This window comes from Morone saxatilis, unplaced genomic scaffold, assembly GCF_004916995.1.
Source record: "Morone saxatilis isolate NCDOM2014 unplaced genomic scaffold, NCSU_SB_2.0 Contig22, whole genome shotgun sequence".
Classification (NCBI taxonomy): Eukaryota; Metazoa; Chordata; class Actinopteri; family Moronidae; genus Morone; species Morone saxatilis.
The window spans coordinates 21,840,330-21,857,199 of record NW_023339785.1 but is presented as its reverse complement, the minus strand read 5'-3'; the positions used below and the strand labels follow the sequence as shown (position 1 = coordinate 21,857,199).

Sequence of the window (16,870 nt, the reverse complement as noted above, 5' to 3'; positions counted from 1 at the left end):
AAGGTTAGGGTCTTTAATTTTAATGTATGTTTAGTGATGATAATCGGTGATAAATACTAGAACAATATCACAGTTAAGTATTAGAAATGTTATGTTAGTGTGACATTTCTGTGAGAAATGACTGAATGTTTGTGCTGCTGTATTGTTGTGTTTTCCTCCATAATGTGACTGTTGCTTTATAATCAGGTCACTGTCTATAGTTCACATTAATGTGAATGTTATTTATGTGATTATCATATATCATTGTAATTGTGGCATGGGATTGCTGTTACATTGTCATTAAGGGGGAACTATTGTAAATAAAAGTTACTGTTAAATTAAAGTCCAGTGTGAAGAATAGCAGCCAGCTTCACGTGAGATTTAAACTGTACTAAACTGTACTATGATATATAATATTAGAGCTGCATGATGAGGTAACAAAAAATCATATTTATATATTTTTGATTTTTGCATCATCATTTTCATTTTTACTGAAAGAAACTATTAAAATTAGAGTTGATGTGACATTTATTGGGTTAGATTTGTAACTGCAGCTCAACTGTACTTGGATTTGGATATTGTACTTATTACTTGTGTGCAGCTCTATATAATACATGCAGTAAAACTATTTTAGAGGGAGTATTGCAGAGTCAGATTTTATAATTAGATTTAATTGCCTGATACTGACCAATATACAGAATTTAAATGTTCTTATTTATATTATTTCAAGCATTTATTTGCCTCGTAGAGTTGGCAGTGTGGATAAATGATTCTGTTAGGTCGATATTTTATATATTTTATATTTATAATACCGTCATGACACCAAAAAATCAGTTGAGTAACTGTCAATTTAACCAGATAGGAACCTCAGTTTCTGGATAATGCAGCATAATTAAACAGCTGACTAACTTCCTCCTCATTGCTCATGTGTTGCTGTTGCTGCCTGCAGGTCTCCCACGTAAACCCTTCAGGCTGAGAGGAGATGTTCGGCAGTTTCTTTGTGAGGATGGACAGTTAGTTAGCCCCGTCAGTACTCCAATGGAAGCTCCAGTCACAGCTGCCCCTCCTCCCAACTCCTCCACTCTGCCTCCCCCGTTCCCCTTGCAGCCGGCCATCGCCCCCTCGGTCCAGCTTGGCTTCACTATCCTCTACACCACTCTGTACGCCGGACTGTTCCTGGTGGTGTACGTCCAGCTCTGGCTTCTCTACCTCTACAGACATAAAAGATGGAGCTACCAGAGTGTGTTTCTGTTCCTCTGCCTGCTCTGGGCGGCCCTCCGCACCACCCTGTTCTCCTTTTACTTCCGTAACGCTCTGGAGGCTAACCACCTACCTGTGGCAGTCTACTGGCTGCTCTACTGCTTCCCTGTCTGTCTGCAGTTCTTCACTCTCAGCCTTATTAACCTGTATTTTACTCAGGTAAGACTGAGGGTATTCTCTTTAATGCACCAGCTGTAATGTGGAGGGAAATACTGATGGAAATGTACAAAAAGATTGTAAAAAGAATTATTCTGATGCAGCCACAGTGATTTCATGTCATAAATAACTGAAAACAAATCAAAGTTTTTAGAATTTCAGGGTCATAATCTTCACATAATCTTTAATCTGGGAAATTCCTTTCAATAACTTTGTGCCAAACGGATATTAACTGAAACCTTGTGGAGTTAGTAAAATGCATTAGAGCGACCAGAAACAGGATGTTTATTCAACGTTTCTTTTGGTTTCAGTTTCATGCTTAATGTCTGATTTTTATTTCTCTCTTGTACCACAGGTGTTACTCAAAGTGAGAGAGCTTTACAGCTCAGAGGTGGACAGAGGACTGTAAGTTTCACTCTACAGTACAGACTACAAATTTAGAATAATATTGTATCACAGTTTCTCTCTGAATGATTAATTAAGCCTCAGAATCAACATATAACCACTAATCCATTCGTTACTCTGGCGTCCATGTCTTCCTCAGCTGGCTGGCACGATGCATGTATGGTGCACTGAGCGCCATCTTCCTCTGCGTCAATGTGGTCTGTGCGGCTCTCGAGGACAGAGGTGCTGCCGATAGGTCAGGGGAGTGGACCTGGAATCTGGTCCTGGTTCGAGTTCTAGTCAACGACTTGCTCTTCATCCTGGATGCGGTGTTACTGGCCGCCTCGCTGCTGCTCCTGACGAGACACTCGCGCTCCACCAGCCCCTACCTGATCAGCACGGTGAGCACTGAAGTGACAAATATGTAAAATGTGAAAATAAATAGAATTTTTTGGGGTTTTTATGTTATGAAATTGTGGGAAAAATTGACAAATGCAGAGATTTTTTTTGTATAATTCATTAAAAAACTGTTCTGGTGAGAATAAAATCACTAGTAGTTTAGTGAGGAATATTATAGGAATTATAGTTCCCAGCATTTTTAACCCATAAAATGGACTTAAAGTCAGGATATATATTTTGACCATTCTTTTATTAACGCAACCCTCATTTCTCCAACTTTATGAAATGTAGTACAAATCGCTGGAGTACCCCTGTAAACACTTCTTACCCTCCTGTGTAATTCTGAGGCTAACGGTGCCTTTTATACCCGACCAGGGGACCACAGTGTGCCGTACAGCCGCTCTGGGAGCAGCAGTGATCTTGTTGTATGCCAGTCGAGCCTGCTACAACCTCACAGTCCTCATTCTGTCTCAGAGCCACCGGGTGGAGTCATTCAACTTTGACTGGTACAACGTCTCTGACCAGGTAATCCCCCCACATCTGAGTGTAACACACTGTTAAAGATGGTAGTAATGGTTGCTAGTGTTTTATAAGATTGAAAGCAAGAGCCTGTAAAAATGCCAGTACACTACTAGATAACCCTGTGTGGGTGTTTTTTGTTTGTAGGCTGACTTGCGTGTTGAACTGGGCGACCGGGGCTACCTGGTCTTTGGCGCCATCCTCCTCATATGGGAGCTGCTCCCGACCAGTTTACTCCTCCTCATCTTCAGAGTTCGCCGGCCTACTCAAGAGGTAGATAGAACATCTGACACAAACTGCACTGAATGTGTATCGCTGAGTGGAAGTCCTTCCAACGTGTGTTTTCTCTGACTCTACAGAGCAGCAGCATGGCCATCAACAACAGGATCCTACCTCGTCCATATTTCTTTGATGACCCTCAAGGCAGCGATGAGGATGCACCTGTTCCGTGGGAACGCAGTTCGCATCCACATGCAAGGTACTGTCATTAAAACCACGTTAGACTCACAGGTAGAGCTGGAATTATTAGTTCAACAAGAAAAAATGCAAACACTTCCCAGTTCCAGCTTCTCTCATGTGATCATTTACAGCTTCTCTTTATTTTATACAGGTCTGCAAATATTGTTTGAGCAATAAAATGTCCAAATAGGGCCATCACAGCTTCGTAGAGCTGAAGCTGAAATGTTTAAGTGACTTGTTTTGCTCGACCAGCAGTGTGAAGAAACAAAACAAACCCTCAAAAGTATTCACTGTATTGTGATAGAAACCTAAAACCCCTTTTACACTAGACAGTGACACTCACCAACATCTGACCTATGTCTTTAGTGGGAAAAGTGGGTTCAATCTGCACGTGTTTGGTGTAAAAAAGGATAGAAATAAAGCAGCAAATAGTCTCATTTGAAAATCTGGAACCAGAGAATCGTTGGTGTTTTAACAAATGTCTGAAACAATTAAGTGATAATCAAAATTGTTGCATCTAATTTCCCTGTTGGCTGACTAATCGATTAATTGTCTCAGCTCCAATTTTATATACTTGGTTTTGGACTGTTTGGTCGATTAAACAAGACATTTAAAGGCTCAGTGAAACTGTGATAAGCATCTTTCACCATTTTCTAACATTTTATGGACTAAAATAAATTCATCCCATATGAGAATCCTAAACACTGCACAGCAGACACAGCTGTCATCTGTTGCTCCTCTTCTCGCTCTGTTTCAGCTGGTACGGATCAGAGACCGCGCCGCTCCTGTTTGCCAGCAATCCTCCAGACCAGAACCACCAGCACCACACCTTCTACTCCACTCCCCAGAACTGACCCCGACTCCTCGCCGCTATCAGGGTCGTCGTGTCCTGGATGACATTTATCTCGAGGACGAGCGACACACAGCTACCACTCAGTAGCAACCCCCCCTCCTTCCCTCCCCTGCAGTGTTTTTGCACTGAAAACCTCAGGAAACCACCACTGAACAGTGAATATGCACCTTGTAGTTTTTGAACAGAGAATATATATTTAAATCGTAGCTCAAAGGGAACACACTTTGGTGGGAACAACCAAACATTGTGCTCAGTGATCTCCTTGTGAAGGTTAAGCTGAGATTGTGTCAGTTTGTTAGCTTGTTTTAAATAAGTCCATGTCCCATTGTTGAATTAAAAAAAACCAACTAGCTCTTACAAAGTCCTAAAAATGGCACATTTAGCTTTGTTAGCATTCCTTAATTAAATGAACCCACGTTATGTAATGTAGCTCAAAAGCTCACAGCTGTTTTGTGAAGGTAACTTTTCTCTTACACTGTTTAAAGTGTATAAGAAATTGACTAAAATACAAAATATCAACTCTTTTTTGGCATTTTTTTAAAGACCAGTCATTTCTTTTGACAGCTTTAATAAATATTTCCACATCCACAAGTTCTGTTTTTTTTAAATCTCAGACTTAAACATCTCTGCAGGTATTCACATCGCTCAACTGTTATTTTTTGTTTAATAAGTTACCTTTCAGGCCAATGTCTGCTGTTCATTTTGTTTCTCACATTTTAGTTTCATAAATTTACATTTTTAGTGTTGATTTTTATTCCCTTCCTGTGTAATTTTATTTTGATTTAAGCTTAACTTATTTGAAACCAATTAAGAAAAATCAAATGTTATTCTCCTTCATGTCTTTACTGGAATGAGGCTTCCTCTTAGCGAGTCACTCAACTGTGGCGTTGACTTTACCTCGTAACTATTTACTATGTAAACAACAAACTAATAAAAACATCAAAACAAGCTTGTCTGGCCTGTTGCTAAGCAGAAACCACGTGAGCGGTGAAAAGCTGCAAACTATGTGGAATAAAGTTGTTTCTCAAGGTATGTCATAATGTTTTACACTTTTAAATGTTTTATCTGTGGTGAACATCATGTCTACTTTTATTTTTGTTTTTTACGTTACTGTTTAATAAAACAAATAGTCTATTGCATTACACTTTATTTTACTGGTCTGTGATTTCTGCATTTGGGAAGTTTCCCAGAAAGAACAATGTCATTTGGTACTAATTATCATTTGTTTGGTACACACAGGTCAGATTAACATATGGATAATTTTGAGAAATGTGTAAAAAAAAAAACTCAACATATACGAAGACTTAAGTTTCCAATAATAAATGAAATTCCTCTTTCCTTATAATTAGTACCAAAACACATACTTCTATCAGGAAACTTCCTGGGAAATTACAGACCTGCAAGATAAAGAATTACTGCATTACTTCAAAACAAAAAACAACAAAAGCAGACATTAACTGGGTTTCATGTCTTTTACAGAATAGCTCACATTGCCTCATTTGAATGATGTTTAGAAGCCTAATGAGGTAAAAAAAAAAAAAAACACATTTCACAAGGAAACAATAGGGGAAAGTAAAAGATAATTTTGTAACAGAGATAACTTTTACTTTAATCATCTTGTGACCACTCAGATTCATGATGGGAGCCTTTGGGGTGGGGAGGGGTCCCGACCCTGAGACCATCCGTATGTGAACATACAAACCAACATACGTGTTGCGTCGCTGCCATTTCAGTCCAACAGTTTATTCTGCATTATGTACAGATCATCCTATTAAAACTCTTTATACAGTATGTACACATTCAAATAAATCAGTATGTCACAACGTCTGCAGTGGCAACAGAAAAGTGATGAATGTTAAAAGAAAAAGAGCCAAAGCCAGAGTAGTTAATCAACTTCCTTTGATTTGAATTCACTGGATCTGACACTGATCCAGCTGCTGTGTAACATGTTGATGTGGTGAATGGAACCACCTTTTTGTTGAAGAAAGCTGAATTAAACAAAATTTAAGTGCCTCACCGACAGTAAAACTACCAAACACCATCTCTCTCACACTGACCAAATAACTGGGTTCCACGTTCCTCTTCCATCTGATTAAACTTACAAACATCTGCAGCACTCTTATTGCAGTAGTCATTCTGGGGGAAAGGTGGTGAGAACAAAAAAAAAAAAAGAAGTCGTGCTATTGCTTTCTGACACAGAACAGTCCAGATAAGCGGCAAAAATCATTGCGTCTCCCAGCAGTCTGAATCCAACTCGACACAGTGAGCCTGTGGAAGGCGAGAGCCACGAGGAAGAGAGGCAATGAGGAACCAAAGCAACGATCAATCAGCTCAGAGTTCCTGTTGGTCCAGAGCAACGTGTCCGAGTCAGAGCGCATGGATCAGTTGTCCGGAGGGGGGGAAGATGACGATGCTGTTGCAGTCTCTAGTTTACGAAGGCGGCGGCGTCTCAGCTCAGCAGCATTTGGCTCTCCGTTCTCGTCCCCCACCTCCACTCCTTCATCCATCGCTTCTTGCCTTTCTGTGTCCGAGGCAGCGGAAGTGGAGTCCGCTGGCTGAGAGGAGACTGTAGCTCCGTCCGCCTGCTCAGCTGGAAACGGAAATAAAATACTGACTCAGGGTCCAAGCTTTTTGATTGAATTGTCTCTTGAGTTGACCTGTCAGTTTACTTACAGCTGGAAGAGTCCTTCTCCTGGCTGGGACTGTCTGTGCTACTGCCGGCTGCAGTGGATGAAGCAGTGTTGTTTGTCCCACTGGCTTCTCCAGTGCTGCTCCCAGTCCGAGGAGGTCTGTGGAGACAATGATGGACAATTCAACTGAAAATAGCTTTTTGGAAACACATGTGGTCAGCTCTGAGGTTTCCTGTTACAATTGTGCCACTTGATCTTAAATTATTGAAAAGGTTTTATACATATTTCAATAATTTAAGCTTAATTTGGGAAGAGTTGGAGAACATTAAGCTAAAGAAGGCTCAGTTACGTGAGTGTGGCGACGGTGCTGAGGTAGTGGTGGATGTTGAGCATGGCGGCGTCCAGCAGGGTGTGGATGTTCTGGAGACACTGGAGCCTGGCCTCGAGGCCGCGTCGGCCTTCTGCCTCCAGCTCCCTCAGCTCCTCCTCCGACAGCCGGGACAGAGACGGAGGAGGAGGAGGCATTGATGACACTGTAGGAGAGGAGAGAAAGGGAGGAGTGAAAACACTACAGACCACCGATTGGTCAGAGAATCGTCACTTAAAATGCAGAGCAACCAGAGTTGTCTCGTTACACTCTGATGCTGGATTTCCCAAACTCTTCTGTTTTTTTTCAGCAGTCTTTTGTCTTAATGCATTCAGCCTTCTCAGAAACAATGTCCTTGTACTTATTTTCTGCAACAGTCAAGTCAGCAAGTGTATATTCATTTAGGTCTGCAAGACAACGCAAGAGTGTTTGTGCTTACCGAAGGGAGGAGGAGGTGGCATGGGCAGCCATGGTGCAGTGGGGAAAGGAGGAGGGGGGAAGGAGAAGGGAAAGCCTGGGATTGCTGCTCCTGCAGCAGCAGCAGCTGCAGCGGTGTCTGCAGTCGATGAGGTGGGCTGGCTGGTACCTGATGAAACAAACAAAGAGAAAATAAAACAACACTCCAGGTGCACCGATATCATCTCTGACACTGACACATTGAATTAACAAACTGTGTCAGATTGTTTGGGTTTGATTTCCTTTTTTGTGCTGTGGAAAATTGTGGTGGCTAATTTGTTGCAGGAGAGCACGAGGTATCCTCACCAGCTGCCTGCGTAGCCTCTGTGCTGCCTTGGGGAGCATCGGGAGCACCGGGAGCTGCAGCTGCAGCAGCAGGAGGAGGCACTGCAGGGAAGGGACCCCAGAAGGGGAAGATGCCAGGAGGGAAGCCAGGTAACATTCCTGGTGCGACTGCAGAGGAAACAGAACCAAAGAGATCCTTACAGACACTGGAAAAGGGTCCAACTATGCATTTACAAGAGGAAATGAATATTCTCTGGGGATGGAACGTGTCGTGCCCGCAGTCCGACCATTTAATACATCTGCTGAGAGGATACTTGTATTTTCCTAGGTAATACAGGTGAATAGCTCTGCATTGCATTAAGAAAAGAATTGCATGCATCCATGCTGTTCCTTAATATTTTTTGTTTTATTTCTTTCACAAAATTTCATAATAAGAAGGTTAAAATAAATATAAAACCCTCTGTAATCTTTTTTGGCCTTTGTCACTGTCTCAAAGGAATTTCTCTCTCCCTTCAAAGGTGTCCTGCATTGTTTGTTGCTTCAGGGAAGGTTTCTTTAGTGTTGATAACATTAATAAATTACTCTGACAGGCTTTTTTTTGCACTTTCATTGGCGCGGCGAGTGTGCAGCTCTCCACCGCTGTCAGCAGAGTAGAGAAGAAACACACAGTGGAAAGTTGACAACAGCTGCACCGTGCATGAAAGCTTCGAGAGTAAGAACACCTGTGTGACAGCTGACGTAAAACAAAGGGTCGGATCGGGCTCAACGTAGCTGATAATCAGTCAAAACATGCTTTGATCCGCCCCAATAGCAATCTTTGAGATCCCTTATAGTGCTCAACATGATCAGCAAGACTATTAATTAAGCTGGAAAAACTGTATTTAACTTTAAGTGGCTTTAAGTTTCTCCAAACTTAAAGCCACAATGAGTGAAAATGGGCGCTAGAAGACTGCACCAGGATTGTTTAATGTTTCTACAAACGAAAACTGTAGTTATCTATAGTTACTAAAGTTGTGCACATAGAGGCTTTGAGTTCATGAATGGTGAAACAGTCCTGATAGCAGCAGGTATAAAGGTACATACTGTCTGTCAAACAGGTAAATGTACCCAGGTGAAGCATTACTCTCAGGTATTGGAATGCGCAGTGTTGCATAAGTTGTTTCAAACAGCATTTTTCCTTCCTCACTGGCGGTTTTGTCGCTGAGGGCACCCACATGACATGCGTTCTGGACTGCACATAATTTGGGTGTGCGTAGGCTGGAAGCAGGAAGACAGCGGTTGTGTTTGTACTGGTTTTGACTCTCACCATTGGCAGGTGGGGCTGCGGGGGCGTTGGCGGGGGCTGCAGGAGCAGGTGGCGGGGGCTGGGCCGGAGCTGGAGTCTGATTGTTGTTAGAGGCCCGGAGGACGTCCATGCGACAGGTAGGACAGGTCTGCTGCCTCTGGAACCAGGAGCGCAGGCAGCTGTGGGGAGGAGAGGAAGGTAAAGCAAGATCATTTGATGTATACAACAAACAAACAACAAATATTAAACACAACGCAGTAACAACGGTTCTTGTTGATGTCGTGTTTAATTTGCCACACTGACTCGTTCGCTGTTTAAATACAGGAACTGTGTAACGTCAGTAAACATCTACTGTACATTGTTCTGTTTGTTTGCAGTCTAGAATCTTCCCTGCGAGACTTACCTGGAGTGGAAAATGTGATTACAAGGCAGCTTCTTGGCTCCAGTGACCATTTCCTCTCGACAGATAATACAGACGTTGTCAGAGGCCTGCAGGTCTTCAGGAGTAGCGTCAGGGTATCTGAACAAAGGCAGAAATGAGAAGAGAAATGAACGGGAGTTCTAGCCAGAGAACGTATTAGTTGCGTTTTTATTCAGCTTGTACTGTGTGTCTGTGCGCATTGTCTGCTTGCAAATAACCCACAGCTAAAGATTATTAGATCAGATGAAAGATGAGCTTAGAGACAGAAGAAAAACAAACTATCCAAAATTGTACATACGGCTCAACACCTAAAATATTCTGTAAATATTCTTAAACATTATATACGTTTGCTACAACCTGATTAAGAGCTTGTCAAAGTTAATGTGCAGTGTGTTTTATCTTCAAATGGAGAATGGGTATTCATTCGTATAAGGGCCATAGTCCATGTCATTAAATGAGAATTAAATTTGACCATGTTTGTTTAACTGAATGATATGTAAATTAATAAGACAAAGAAATGGAACATGGTGCAATCAGTAAGAAATACTCACAGTGTATTCATGTTGCGGATTGCTCTCCGAGACATTATAGCATCTGTTACAGCTTTCTTGAACTGCCTGAGAAAAAAAAGAAAACAACACCAAACTCAAAACATGCAAACAAACTCATATTCCAAACATTTAAAGATTATTGAGACCTGTGTGAGAACTCTGACTTACAACAACAGAAAGCAGTGTAGTGAAAGTAATAAAAAAAAGAAGAAAGAAAACGTCCTCACACACAAATACAAAGGCACACAGCTGCTCACCTCATAGCCAGATACATGGGCCGGATGGCAAACAGGGGGAAGGTGTGGACTTTTATCATGATGGTCATGAATGCAATGTACAGGAGCACTTTGATGAAACCTGGAATAAAAACTAACATTTGAGTATGGCTGCCACCATTACATCTTTAAGTTATACCACATTGTCTGGAAGGAAAATGTTCCAGCGTCACAGTTTGAAGTGAACGCAGTACCTGTGAAGAGCTCAGTGTAGAGCATGTAGCCGGCCTTGTTGTCCCAGGGATTCTCACTCTGCAGGTCAATAGTGTGCAGAAGGTATTTAACGAAGGTCGTAAGCACCATGGTCAGCAGGATGGCATACTGAGGGGGAGATACAGGCATTTAGATTTATATCTTCTTCTGGTCGATGATCTCAAGACACTTGAAAAGTGCCACAACAGCTGGGATTACTGGATGTAGATTAAAGATCGATCTGTTATTTCTGGAGCTTTAAAAACTAAAATGTCATCAAAAGTTGACGGAGAGTGAAACATAAAAAAGAAATATGTACTATGTGGAAATGAATCCCATTTGTCTTACCCACATTTCTGTCTTTTTTAAAAAACATTTTGGGACTTTTATACTTTGTCAGACGGGCCTACAGAATGGCCATTGTAGAAAGTATTTAAATATTTCTATATTTAAAGTATTACGAACTGTGTATCTGTGGCAAAGTAACCGGAGGACGGCAGTATTAAGTTCCTGCTAATGAAACAGAATATTCTCTACTGCTGCAGGTTCACATTAAAAGCATTTAACTGGCTATAAAGTAGTCACAGGAAGTTTGCTTGTCTGTGAGCTTGTTGAGCCGTTAGATGAAGAGCTGCAGCTGCACACCTCAACTTCCTCACCAGAGAGATAAAAAGGGCTATAGGCGGGAATCGAACCCAGGTTGCTATGGAAAGGATTCAGCCTCAGTACAGGTGAGCTACCAGGGTGCCCCTTAAGTCTTGACCTCATTAAGAAACATTTAATATCACAAGAGAAAAAATTACTCTTGATTAAATAAAGGAATGGACTAGTTGCACAACAAGCCAGAAAAACACTCAGTTCCATTAAGTGTCCCAGCAATAGTGACAGTGAACCAGCATGCACAACGGCGAACCCTCCTCTAAGTGGAATGCAGCCACCATTAATACACCTGTGAGTTTGCTGCTATCACATGCCAAAATGTCTGCTGTGCAACCCGTCCATAAGCCTGCCAAAGTAGGGTGAAGGATTAAGATTTGGAAACGATCAAAGGTAGGTTAAATAAGCCCCTTTTTAAAAAAAAAAAGCTTAAATTAATCTTCAACTGAAGTAGGACAAACCTCAAATCCAAAGACAAGCTGGACAGAGGCTCCTCGGGTAATGATGCTGTAACAGGCGTGGTTGACAAAGAGGAAGTCCAGGACACCCAGCAGTCCCATGAGAGCTGCAGGAAATAAAGAACAACACTGAATGACACCTCTGTGGGAGGGCGGAAGTACCTACATGCAGAAGCTCCAAGCACATTAAGTATTTAAAGATGTACAGATGTACTGGTTTTCTAAGTAACCGATGGACCCTTCTTTAGAAACTACTGGTGCTGATTCTGTAACTGCCATGGATAGAGATATGAGCTGTCCTGAATGAGACACAGTCGGCTGGATGTCACCACCACTAATTAAGTCTGACGAGAGGACTGAAGGAGTGGATTTTGTAGTAGTGTTCAGAAAATGGTGTCACGGTCTGGTAATGTCAATCATTCTGGTGTTACGTTCAGGGACTCCATTAAACCGTGATGCACCTGGCCTCATGTGCAAACAGCGATGATTTGCATAGTTTCATTTACACTTCTTTCATAAACAGAAGCAACAGAACAGAAAGAGAGACAGAGCGTCAAAGAGTTTAAAGAAGGACACCGACGAAGGGCGGGAAGAAGGATTTCTGACGTGGCTGATAACGCGTACTTACACAATACTCTGAAGTGAAAAAGCCAAGATATGTTTGGGCTCCGTTCCATCTGACAGAAAAAGGATTAAAAACAGAACATTATTTACACGTTAGTTAAAACATGCACAGTCACATCACATCAACTGTCATAATGAATTATCATTGTACATACTAACCAACACAATAACAGAAGGTTGTTTGATATTCAGCTAATGAATCAAAGCTTCCTCCGTTCACAACATCCTCTCCATCCACACAGTACTTTACTCTGCAGTTCACTATAGTTGTTTACATTACATTTGTAACTGAATAGACTGCTGCAGTAATGAGTCCTAAAGCCCAGAAATGAGTAAGCATTTTTTGGCACTTGTTCTGGTTCTCATGCCTTAAAACTATTTTGAATGAGTTTCTGGTTAGATGGCTGAAATAAGATTGTTTGTGTTTTGTTCTACGATGTAAAATACATCAGTAAACATCCCACCTGTGACTTTTTAAGCTTTTATGTAAAAGGAAGTTGTTGACAAGTGGCTAAATGACATTAAATGTCGGCACACTAGTCCACCTTTACAGCCTCGTTGTGTTTATACTCTTGCAAACTATTCTCAAACTTTCCAACTTGTAGATTTTAATTAAAAGATTTAATCACAAGTTGAAAGTTTAGTGGTGGGGATGTTAAGGTCATGCGACTGTCGTGTAGCTAATATATAGCCTAACGTTAGCTTTTTTACTTCTATCGATCACATTTACGCTTCAGAAATCATAAAATTGGATTATCTCGCTGAACCAAACATGTAAGAATCATAAACCTTTGTTTTTGTCTTTGTTTACCACATTTTCTGAAACAATCCAATGGAAAAATCCCAGAATCAGGTGCAAAATTTCAGATAACAATGTTTGTTCAACTCTGGTATGCAACCTTAGTCACACGCCATCTGTCCCATCCTTTGTCCCACATTTCCTTTCTTCCTTTAAACAATGTGCCGTACAGTGGATTAAGTATACTGTGTGCTATGTAGGATGAGGAAGTGGGTTGTCTCTCGTCACTCACAAAGTCCACCCGGTCCTCAGCAAGCCAGTGGAAGCACTTAAGGAAGAGCAGGAGGGTGAAGAGGGCAACAAAGCGGGGGGAGAAGTCGTCCCTGAACACGGTGAACGCCAGGCACGTCTCGGTCACCGCGTACCAGGAGCGCTCAATGAGATGCTGTCGGTAGAGCGGAGTGATTGCACATGTCACTTACAACAGAGACAATGCATTAAATATTAAAACTGAATGTGTGCTGTGGTGAGTCATACATATAAACAGAACTCTACCTCCATTTCTGCAGCCCTCAGCTGTCCAAAAAAGACCTTCCTCATGAACTTTCCCAACAGAAACACCAACACGAAGGCCTGAATGTACAACACCTGACACCAGAAACAAAAAGCTGATTCGTCACATTGTTACAAATACGGCCTCTGAGAAAATACAGTCAAATTTAAAAAGACATTAATGTGGATAAATTGACTTAGCGCTGCTCTTACCGCCATGCTGGGGCTGCTCTTGGTGAGGTAGACCACGGTCGGGTAGAACTGATGTTTGAGGAGGTAAGCATGTGCCACCACAGCCCCAGTCAATGCCAGACTGGTGGCGGTCACCAAGGCTGCTCGTACCATTTTGGACTCAGCTACAGATACTGTGGCGGGGAAACAGATGAAGGGAGAAGAGAAGGAGAAGGAGGTGGTTGTTATATGTGAATGCTGACTGAATGTAGTAGTAGTAGCACTTTCCTGGAGACAATGTGGTCACTAGGAAGTCTGTCAGTCATTTATAATGAGATATCTGCTCTGCAAACTATGTGGTCCTTGATAAATAAATAAGGCTTTTCACCGTCTCTTTCAGTTCAGAAACGCTGTCTCTCACCCCAGCAAGCCTAAACTTCTCTGGAGGTTAAAAATAATAATCGAATAACGTATAATTATGATATTTGGGGGGTTTAGAGAGTATCAGGAAGCAGCCACACTGATCCTTTGTGTTTATTCTAGGCCTGAGTCATACAGCTGAAAAATGTAAAACAAAATGTTTCATTGCAGTTAGTTTAGATAATTATTAATCATTTTAAATGCCATTTTTTAATGAAGATCAGGGGAAAAAAAGGTTGAATTTACCTGCTGAATGTATCACAGCACACCAGTGATGATTTTAATGTTTTGTCATATGGTATTTTTGATATATACTTCTCCATAGTGCACTGTTTCTTGAGATATATCGGATGTAGGTCATGACTGGGAACATGTTGCATACTCCAAAGGGTAGATTGGTGATTCACTCACAGCGTGCTCCATTATCAAGGTGTGAGATCGGCTGTTTACTAGCCAGGGTGTATTCGTTACGGTGGTTTACATTAAAATGAAACTACTGAACAAACTGTTGAGCAAGTGTCTGTTGCTGATATATACTGCGATTTGTTTTACTTCTGTTAGAAAGTGCCTGATTTTACCTGAAAAATAGCTTTCAGGGTTATCATCTGTCCAGAAACCAACCACAACTTAAAGTTTCTTATTGTTTTCAGACATGTTGCTGCTTTCTGTGGAAATCTCACTCATGCAAAGTCGTATTTTCAGAACCTGCAACGTGGAAGCCGTTCGGAGCGAGATGACATGCTTGTTACTGATTGGGGGAGCAGATTTGTGAGGGTCACAACACGTTCACTGTTTTGTTTAAACTAAATAGTGTAAGAATTTCCTCCAGGGTTTGATATTAACCAAACTTGCTCTCAGGTGTCTCAGGTGTCTCTGGACATGCTTAACTACAGAACACCTTTAAGGGCCTGTTTGAATAACCATCTGGTGAGACAACACGAGAGCTGTCAGCCTGCCAGGTTGAACTGAAGTGTTTGAATTAGAGACTGGATCCCATAGACTGATCCTTACAACAAACAACCCCTTTCAAAATACATATCCACACCCATATTCCAACTGTGCGATCTGTTGCCCCCAGGGTGCAACTGCTGCTACAATTGCTGATGTTATTTGTGATATTTCTGTTTTATTATTTCCCTACTCTTACTGTTTTTTATATTCCTGTTCTTTTCTCTATCTTTTCTCCACTTTTGCTGCTGTAACATTTGAAGTTCTCCATTGTGGGAAAAAAACGAATAAAGGAATACCTCTATCACTAAAAAAAACAAATAACCTCTTTAAAAAACAGCTTTTCTGATTATCACAATTTTCATTTTAATTATAAATAAACGCACAGCCTGGAAGTATTAGGTGAATAATAGTGGGGTTTTTCTGTTACCTGGGCAGGACCACCAGAGCATCAGTATCCAATCGCAGTAAAAACATACAAATGAAAAACTACTCCTTGCTTTGGTTTTAAATTTCACCTGCATTAAGTTAACATTGTGTCACTCCCACTTTCTGCAAGCTAAGTTACAGCACACCCTCCACACAATTCTACATCCATCCACAACATAATCTCCCAACTTTAACACCAAAACCAGACAACCAAACACGCTCCTGGAGAGGAAAACATCACTCTAACCGCTTTACATGAAGTCTCGCACAAAATCCCCCCCAAACCTGTGTAAAAGCTGCTCCCAAGGAATAAGGGAGAGAGGGCAACTTAAACCTAAAAGAAAAAAGCTAGTTACACACGTTTAAAAAAAAAGGTAATCATTTAAAACCCCACTGCAGACACCGGCCTAACTATCAGACAGGTTTATTAAGTTAGGGTTATTTATTCTGTAGCTCCAGCTAACAGTAGCCACCCTAGCTGCTCCAGCTGTCCAGGACTCCTGCCGGGACTCACCCGACTCGATGTTCCTGCGGACTCCTCGCTTCACTTCACGGATGTCTCTCTCTCTCTCCTTGCCTGCTGAAATCTCTGTTTTCTTAGCTTCATTTTCGTACGGTTTTCCGCTGCAGCCCTCTCTGTAATGTGTGTTTATCACTCGCCCCATGCTCGTCTGGCTACGTGTTTATCTTTGGCTTGCTCCTCGGAGCCACCTCAACATCACACCGGCCGCCTGCGGTAATTTTTCTCCAAGCAAGAGAAAAGATTAGCGTGCCGCCACCCAGACGTGTTGGAAGCCACTCGGTGTGGCAAACAAAGAGAGAAGAGATGCTTTGTCTTGAATGTTTACAGGGTTAAGATTTATTTTGCGTTTAATCGTCATTTTTCAACGTGTTGCGTTGTACTTTGTAGATTTGATGTGGTTCACTTTTAGGGAGATTTACGGTAAATATCAAAGCGTGGACCAATAGGAGGTTGTCATCACTGATTCATTTGTGTTTCTGTTCTGCTGCTGCTGAAACTCAACTCATGTTTAATGTTTAACTTCATATCTGCTGGTTAAAATGTTGTTTTCTATTCCCAATTAATAATATAAAATAGGGGCCTTGGTTTCAAAGGGTTAGGTTTTATTTAAACCAGGAAATAAGCCTTGATTTAGCATATCCCAGACGTGAATCTTTAAGATTTCCACCTCCTTCATCCAAAGGCTTTTTCTCAGTTTAATCTATCAATAGTTACCCCTAAACTTCCAAATTGGCTTACTGAAACATGCATCTTATATTTGGATGCCTAGCAGAACCACCTAAACATATGGGTTATAATAAAATATTCAGTTATAAAATGTTGAAGACTTCTCCTTTTTTGCTGGATATATGTTGCGTACACTGCGTATTTCTATGGAA

General features: G+C 41.4%; 2 protein-coding genes across 2 annotated transcripts in view; one reads left to right on the top strand and one right to left on the bottom strand.

Annotated features, from left to right (window-relative positions):
- The first annotated feature begins 932 nt into the window (after nt 1-932).
- On the top strand, nt 933-4,958 carry gpr137 (G protein-coupled receptor 137). Its single transcript, XM_035669223.1, has 7 exons — nt 933-1,398; nt 1,751-1,800; nt 1,940-2,180; nt 2,554-2,703; nt 2,845-2,970; nt 3,057-3,175; nt 3,914-4,958. The coding sequence occupies exons 1-7, from the start codon at nt 1,018-1,020 to the stop codon at nt 4,008-4,010; spliced, it is 1,164 nt and encodes a 387-aa protein (XP_035525116.1). The 5' UTR covers nt 933-1,017; the 3' UTR covers nt 4,011-4,958.
- A 158-nt stretch (nt 4,959-5,116) lies between these two features.
- syvn1 (synovial apoptosis inhibitor 1, synoviolin) overlaps nt 5,117-16,870 on the bottom strand; it is a 13,042-nt gene continuing 1,288 nt past the window's right edge. Inside the window, exons 2-16 of the mRNA XM_035669222.1 lie at nt 13,715-13,866; nt 13,505-13,597; nt 13,242-13,394; nt 12,215-12,263; nt 11,590-11,693; nt 10,474-10,600; nt 10,262-10,361; nt 10,005-10,070; nt 9,436-9,552; nt 9,054-9,211; nt 7,769-7,915; nt 7,446-7,592; nt 6,989-7,172; nt 6,683-6,798; nt 5,117-6,599 (exon numbers count right to left, since the gene is read on the bottom strand). Coding sequence (XP_035525115.1) covers nt 6,391-6,599; nt 6,683-6,798; nt 6,989-7,172; nt 7,446-7,592; nt 7,769-7,915; nt 9,054-9,211; nt 9,436-9,552; nt 10,005-10,070; nt 10,262-10,361; nt 10,474-10,600; nt 11,590-11,693; nt 12,215-12,263; nt 13,242-13,394; nt 13,505-13,597; nt 13,715-13,846 — 1,902 coding nt within the window. The 5' untranslated portion in view covers nt 13,847-13,866 and the 3' untranslated portion in view covers nt 5,117-6,390. The remainder of the gene's footprint in view (nt 6,600-6,682; nt 6,799-6,988; nt 7,173-7,445; nt 7,593-7,768; nt 7,916-9,053; nt 9,212-9,435; nt 9,553-10,004; nt 10,071-10,261; nt 10,362-10,473; nt 10,601-11,589; nt 11,694-12,214; nt 12,264-13,241; nt 13,395-13,504; nt 13,598-13,714; nt 13,867-16,870) is intronic.

Coding starts and splice junctions, on each gene's coding strand:
- gpr137 (XM_035669223.1), top strand. CDS start 1,018: ATGGAAGCTCCAGTCACAGCTGCCCCTCCTCCCAACTCCTCCACTCTG. Junction 2,704..2,844: donor GGTACAACGTCTCTGACCAG/GTAATCCCCCCA, acceptor TTTTGTTTGTAG/GCTGACTTGCGTGTTGAACT. Junction 3,176..3,913: donor AGTTCGCATCCACATGCAAG/GTACTGTCATTA, acceptor GCTCTGTTTCAG/CTGGTACGGATCAGAGACCG.